The 7,940-nt window shown below is 43.4% G+C and overlaps 1 protein-coding gene across 1 annotated transcript; it reads right to left on the reverse strand.

Annotated features, from left to right (window-relative positions):
* Positions 1 to 768: 768 nt before the first annotated feature.
* On the reverse strand, positions 769 to 1,647 carry LOC309401254 (olfactory receptor 6X1-like; the record flags this gene model as incomplete). The annotated part of the gene is made up of 1 exon (XM_081970320.1): positions 769 to 1,647. The coding sequence occupies one exon, from the start codon at positions 1,645 to 1,647 to the stop codon at positions 769 to 771; it is 879 nt and encodes a 292-aa protein (XP_081826446.1).
* Between the last annotated feature and the right edge of the window lie 6,293 nt (positions 1,648 to 7,940).

Genomic DNA, 7,940 nt, shown 5'->3' on the forward strand with positions numbered 1-7,940 from the left:
GCGAGGCCAGAGGTATTTCATGAGAAGAGTCCTCCACTCCTCTGCTCGCAATAGAATACCTTGTGCCACCAAGCTTGAAATTTTGGGCTTGAAGAACCTAGAACTATGCTGATTAAGGTCTGACCTAAGCGTAGGACACTATTATCTGCCACAATGTCCTACCTGTCAATGACTAATTCAGCTTCAACCGCAATAATTCACGGGCAAACAAGAGGTACACACTCAGGGTAAACCGTTCCAAACTTGATTGCAGAAAATACAACTTAGAAACAGAATGGTCAATGCCTGGAATGTATTACCTGACTGTTGCTACATCTTCAAAACCCCATTACTTTAAGCTTAAATGGTCTAGCGTGGATCTCACCCCTTTCCTAAGAAGTCTGTAGGGGGCGTGCATAAGCACACCAGAGTGACTGCCATCCCTGTCCTATTGTCCCCATTTATTTGTACCCATTTCCTGTGTCCATGCCCATGTTTATACATACACCTGTTATTTTGCACACAGTTGACAAACTAGATAATAAATAAATAAATAAATCCCCAGAGGGCAATCCTTTTTGGCATGGGGTCATCACAAAATTGCACGTCAAGATAACTAAAGCATCCATTGGCAAACTTGCCAGGTTACACACTGCCTTCCCCATCTTTGTTAAGGTAGGTTTGTTACAGGATGCCTCCACAATAGCGTTGAAGATGATTCTAAAGTACCACACCTTCTTGCTTCCCATAAGACAACAAAGTCATCTTGAATCACTTCTCAACAAAAGCTTATGCTATGAGATGTGGGGGACGTCGAGTCTTTCTTTCCAAAAGTCTCCTTAGTGCCTCCTTGACTTCATTGTTCCTGATGGTGTAAATGAAAGGATTTAGCACTGGGGCAACCATGGTGTTTAGTATGGAGACTGACTTCAACCTACTGAAGGAAGAGTTCTTGACAGTAGGTCTTAAATAGATGAAAAAGATGGACCCATACAATATGCAGACCACAACCAGGTGGGAAGCACAGGTAGAGAAAGCCCTCTGCTGTCGGATGGTTGAAGGCATTCGGAGAATGGTGGAAATAATGAAGAGGTAAGAAACGAGGGTGAAAAGCAGGGAGGACATAATCACCACCACCGTCACTAGGAATCCAAGGACTTCGATGACTTGTATGTTTCCTCCTGCAATTTTCAGCACGGGTCCCACATCGCAGTAGAAATGGTTGATGATGTTGGACGTGCAGTAGGGTAGGTCTGCGATCATCACAATCTGATAAAGGATGGAGAAAAATCCTCCCAGCCAAGCCCCTATTGCTAGTTTAAGGCAGACCCCGGAAGTCATGATTGTGCCATACCTCAGGGGGTAGCAGATGGCCAGGTACCTGTCCAAGGATATCAAAGTCATGATAAAAAATTCCGTGACCCCAAAGAGGAAGTAGAAGTACAGCTGTGTTATGCAGCAGTAGAAACAGATGGAATTCTTCTCTGAGACATAATTGACCAGCAGTTTGGGAATAAAGGCTGTGGTATGTCCAATGTCAATGCAAGAAAGGTTGCTAAGGAAGAAATACATGGGCTTCTGGAGATGGTGGTCCAAAATGACCATCACAATGATGAGCCCGTTGCCCATCAGACACAGGAGGTAGAGCAGAAAGATACCAGTGTACATCACACTTTCCATTCCCCAAACTCTTGGCAAGCCAACCAGAATAAATTCAGTCGCTCTGGTACAGTTGTTCAAATTCATATTCCCCTCCTGCTACAAAAAAGAGGACAGTTGAAATCTTGCTTGAATCGAGATTTATGTATTTACCGTTGTGTCAAAATGTATTCTCTATTCCAAAGAATTTTTTTTTTCATACACTACTACTGTGAAGGCAGCGTGGAATGGAACACAAGGCTGGATTTTCACATCGTGCTAACTAAAACTATTCCCAATAAATGTCTTATTGAACTATGGCAATTAAATGAAGCCTTTGAATAGGAACGTTGGAAAATCTGTTATGATTTCTAAAATCCCATCCCTGGAATCCCACAATGCTTCAAAGCCACAACTAAAGGGCCATGATTAGATTTAGCCTGATGTCTGACGTTTGCCACCTTTGGAAAACCGGTGGCCATTTCTGGATTCTTAAACATTTTGGGACGTGGTAATCTAGTTATGAAATAATCAAAACTTAATTCTCTGCAACATTTTTTTCTCTTCGGAGATGAGATCTTGCCTGGATCCCTAGGAATGAACGTTAATAAGATAATTTAGACAATGGAGATATGAGTACATGAAGGTCTACTGAAATAGAAAAACATAAGGAATAGCTTGCCTTCAGAAGTTGGGGTTGCTTCACACTTGAGGCTTTCAAAAAGAAATCAGACAACCATTTGTCTTAAATGGTATAAAGTCTCCTGCTTGGGCGGGGGGTTAGATTAGAAGACCTCTCTTCTGTCAGAGTGCACACAGTGTGACTATGTGAGAAAAACCCAGGAGCAAATACAGTAAACAGAGGTTTGTATTTTAAGTAGTGGTTTTATCTACAAAGAATATATACATGTACGTACTTTAGTCAGACCTCAAGCATAACAGCAATCAGCAATTACAGCATGGAAGGAGAGAGAGAGGGAGGGAGGGAGGGAGGGAGGAAGAGAGAGAGAGAGAGAGAGAGAGAGAGAGAGAGAGATGCCCCAACTGGGCTTATTCTTTTACAGGCTCTTAAAATGATATCAGCCCAAAAACCTTGCTGACTCATTTCTAGCATTACATCCTTGTAGCAGCGGGTCAGCTCTTAAATCATTACCCTGATTCTGTTATTCCAACTCTGTTATTCTATGTTCTATGTTCCAGATTCTTCTTTCTATATGGGAGGTGGATGTCATATGTATATGTTAGGATGACATAGTATCTTTTGCAGTGAAATTCTCATGCTCCCATTCTATAAAAGGTGGATCCAGGGATCTCTATAGATTTACCTTGGCTTGTTCTTCTTTCATGACCTTGTCTTCTCCAAGTGCCTTTCACTCCATTTCCTCTATCCATTCAACAAGTCAGTGTTTTGAAGAACCATATAAAATACTGCATCGTATGCTGGACAAAGGTGGTAGACTTCTTGAAAAACATTTCCCTCAACACCCGAAGAAAATGCAGCAGTTTGCATCATAGAAAGTTTATTTACTTGTTCTCTGTAGAAACTCAGGATCCAGTCCCGAAGGATACTTGCTTTTAATTTCTCATGAGTATCCATGAAGAATATATTCAAGGATGACATCATTTGAATCAAACCTCAAGTGCCATCCCAAGTTAGGGGGTTCCCTTGGAAGCAACCCAACAAGGACAAACTTTGTAACTCTTTCATAGTTTGTCTAATTCCAATTCCTCTCCCACTGCAAAGAGAGTGTGTGTAAAACTTTCAATGTCTGCACTTAATGTTCTTCAGAAAGTTGAGATGCCATCTCTAGAGATATTTCTCAGTTCCCATGAGATTCTGCTCAGAAGAGATGATTTTGAATCAGCATGAAGGAGGCCTGCTTTTTTTGTGGACCAAATCCCAAGATTCTTAGAAATGGAGACATCTATATAATATTAAGTCTTCAACAGCTATCCAGAACAAACACAACCCCCCTAAACACATCCTGGACCTGACCAACCACTGCCTAACCAACACATACTTCATCCACAATGACAAAGATACAAACAGATAGAAGGAGCACCCATGGGATCACCCCTCTCACCTGTCATTGCAAACTTATACATGGAACATTTTGAAACCAACGCCTTAGATAAATCTCAACACAAACCCAAACTCTGGCTTAGGTATGTTGATGACACTTTTGTGATTTGGCCACATGGGAAAGAAAAACTGGACAACTTCCTCACACATCTCAACAGCCTACACCCCAAAATACAATTCACCATGGAAATAGAAGCAAACAACCAACAAATTGGTGTAGCTACAGTGCATGGATGCTCATGGGAAATTAAAGACAGCTCTCCTTAGACAACCGTCTTCCACGTCTCTTAGACAAGATGTAAATAAACTTTCCTAAGATGCTGCAGTATCTGTTCTTTAGATGTTAAGGAAAATATTTCTCAAAACATAACGCTGTAACATTTGGCCTGGATTGCCCAGTGTTTGGCAAATGGAAAATATCAGGGACGTGCGGTCAGGGGAGGCAGGAAAGGCAGAGCCTCACTGCTCTCATCATTAAAATAAATTTAAAAAGGGAAAAGGGAAAAGGCGCTGAGGAGCCTTCTGCACACGTGGTCCCATTCCCTGCCTTCCTGAGTCAACATGAAAGGGACCGGGAAGCATGAGCCGCAGTCCTGCGGAGTCCCACGGAGCGCGAGCTGCAGTCCCGCGGAGCGCAAGCCGCAGTCCCGCAGAGCGCGAGACGTGGTCCCCTTCATGTTGACTCACGAGTCAGGAAGGTGGAGAATGGGACCACGTGTGCAGGAAGCTGAGGCAGCTTCAGCCTCCTGCACACGTGGTCCCATTCCCCACCTTCCTGAGTCAACATGAAGGGGACCGCGGCTCGCGCTGAAGACGTCACCAGCCTCACCAGCCATAAACCTCACCGCATGTCACTGGAAAATGTGATATTTGCTTGTGTCTCTCTGCTCTACCTCGTGTGTCTGATGATCAACTGTACGAGAGCGGTAGAGTTTATCCTGGTCGGATTGCCAGGTGTAGGGCGAGTGGAAAGTGTGATGCATGAAGGCATCTTTCTGCTCTACCTCCTGTGTCTGATGGGCAACGGGCTCATCATTGTGATGGTCATTGTGGACCATCATCTCCAGAAGCCCATGTATTTCTCCCTTAGCAACCTTTCTTGCATTGATATCGGATACACCACATCCTTTATTCCTAAACTACTGGTCAACTACCTCTGCGCAAACAACTCCATCTGTTTCTCCTGCTGCATGACACAGAAGTTCTTTTATTTTCTTTTTAGCACTACCAAAAATTTCATCATCACCTTGCTATCTGCCATCCTTTGAGGTACTCCACAATCATGACTCCTGGGGTTTGCTTGAAATTGGCAACGGCAGCCTAGTTCGGAGGCCTTTTCTCCATCATTTATCAGGGTCTATTGACCGCAAACCTACCCTACTGCACCTCCAACGTTATCAAATATTTCTTCTGTGGTGCAGGACCTGCGTTGAAGATTGCGGGAGGAAAAAAGCACAGGAACTGGAGAAGAATTGGACCATAGATGGGCTGGCTGCTAAAGCAAGGTCGTGGCACCCACTTGAAAGTAAATCAGGAAAACTGTAATTGTGGGTCTGTCTGTCTTGCAAGAACAAAGAATGCTTATCAACAGGAAACGTGCATGTGTAAAGCTTGTAGCAATTACGGGTAGTTAGAAAGCTGATAAAAAGTAACAAGAATTGGACAACTTGCAGATGTCAGCTAAAAGTTAGGAATAGAGATGGCCTGCAGCAAAGGAAATGTCTATTAGATAACTCCTTATCTAAGGGGCATTCATTAGCCTTATCTAAGGGGCATTCATTAGCCAAGGCTTAGGAATAAGGACAGCTATTGACCAACAGAACAAATGGTAGAATCATTGCTAAAATGTTTATTAGATTATATTGCTTATTATTTCACCTTGTCCCGCCTTCTCCTTTAGTGAAAATGTACGAAGCTTTCTTAATCCTTTGTTCTTGGTTTCTTGGCCTTTTGACCAGGATTCCTTGGAGTACTCCCATAAAAAGCAATCAGAAAACCTGTTCCTCATGTCTGGCGTCCATCCTTGGCTTCGGCACCAGGCTCTGACCCGAACTGGGGACAACACCATGGTCGCAAGATAGCTCCATGGATCTTAAGTCCCCAGTCACGGGGGACCCCTGGGAAATGCTGAACTTTCTGCTGTACTGAAAGCAGAATCTGGCTGATCTACCAACTTAAAGTTTACTTGGCTGGAAGCTAGTGAAACCAAGGGCTGTAGAAGAAGGCAACTGTGACACTTACAAAATACAACCCCGAAGAAAACCACAGCAAACCACGTTCAGATAATTGGCAGGAAAACCACAGCAATGTGTCTGTGGAATCGCCAGGTGAAGCAGACAACTCGAGGGGAAACGTAGCTTTGTAATCTGCCTGCCACAACCATATCTGATCCTATCACAAAGGGGTGGCTTAGAAGAACATCTTCTGGTGTTCTTCTCCTCTTTTTCTGCTCCGTCTCACTTTGCAATCGCTCCTCCCCTGTTCAGGCTCTCTGAAGGAGGTTCGTGAAGCAAACTGAGGCATCCGTGAGACACCGTGTGTCACTCAGAGCACAGAAATAGACAGCGGCGTCTGCTAGAGTGACTTCATCGATCACCAGCGTGCTGGATGCCTTGTCTTCAGAAAAACGCAACTTGCCCTTCGGATTTTCAACTTCGTCTTCATAGTTTGGGTAGGCCCCACCGAGGTAGTGTGGTTTCTGCCCAGAAAACTGTTGATACCATTGGATCATTTCTGTAGTAACAGAAGAGAGATTGCAGCGAAGGTAGTATGGCTCTCTCTCCAGGGCCGTTGCTGACATAGGTTGTTCAATAGTCTTTGCTCTTCCAAGGGAACCTACAACAAAGATGAAAATGGACAACTGATCAACATCTGACCAACAGAATGGGTATATTTAATGCATTTTCTTGACCAATCAATCAGATTACACAGAGCTGCAGGGACCTTAAACAGATGGATAGAGTTGGAAGGGACCTTGTAGGTCATCTAGTCCAACCCTCTGGCCAAGCAGGAGACCCTACACATTTTCTGACAGATGGCAGTCCAGTCTCTTCTTGAAAGCTTCCAGTGATGAAGCTCCCACAACTTCTGAAGGCAACTTCTGTTCCATTGGTGGATTGCTCTCACTGTCAGAAAAAATTCTCCTTAATTCTAGGTTGCTTCTCTCTTTCATTGCTTTCTGTCCATTGTTGGACGCGGTGGCTCAGTGGCTAAGATGCTGAGCTTGTCAATCAGAAGATTAGCAGTTCGGCGGTTCGAATCCCTAGCGCCACTAGGGATTTTCTAAGGTCAGAACATTGCTCCTGATTTCTCGGTTGACTCTCTCCTTGATCCAAGGACAGACTCACCAGACAATGTAGCCTAATTAAGATGTTCTTCCTCCCTTAAGATTCAGGGGACAAGTTCGATCCATTGAAGGATGAACAAATTGCTCATAAAATAGAATAACAAAATTGGAAGGGACTTTCTGGGTCATCTAGTCCAACACACATACACTCGCCCAAGCAAGAGACCCTACACCATTTCTGACCAATGGCAGTCCAGTCTCTTCTTGAAAGCTTCCAGTGACGAAGCTCCCACAACTTCTGAAGGCAACTTCTGTTCCATTGGTTGATCTCTTCCATTGATCTTTCTGGAAACCTTAAATACATGAGACAACTAAACCTCTCTGAAAAATCTAGGATGGTCTTTCTCAACCTTGGCAAGTTGACGATGTGTGGACTTCAACTCCCAGAATCCCCCATCCAGCCATGCTGTCTGAAGAATTTTGGGAGCTGAAGACCAGCTTGCCAATTCTGAGAGTTGAAGTCCAACTTGTCAACAATCACTGATCTAGGAGATCGGAATCCATCTGTGGGAAACTCCAAATTATCTTGCAAGTAGGAATTATAGCAAGGTTTATATTTATATATATATCATGTGGCATAACAAAAATATGGACAGTGTTTTGAGATCCCCCAAGCTACAGTGAAATGATTTTATATTCTTTTGGAGACTTTGGCTCCCCAATTAATCATGTCATGATATTGTTAGAAGTTCTCCCAGAAAGACAGTAAGTTAGAAAATGCTACTCTTTATCATGACAGCTAGCAACATAATATATTTTCCTTTTTTATGTATATCTTAATCATTTCTTCTTAATTCTGATGAGATCAATTACATAAGAAAAGAATCTGGATGAGAGGGTTATACTGGGCTACCCAAAATGGTGGGGCCATACTCAAGGAGAAAGTGAAATCAA

Source organism: Natrix helvetica (genome assembly GCF_964273705.1).
Source record: "Natrix helvetica genome assembly, chromosome: Z".
In the NCBI taxonomy this organism is placed as follows: Eukaryota; Metazoa; Chordata; class Lepidosauria; order Squamata; family Natricidae; genus Natrix; species Natrix helvetica.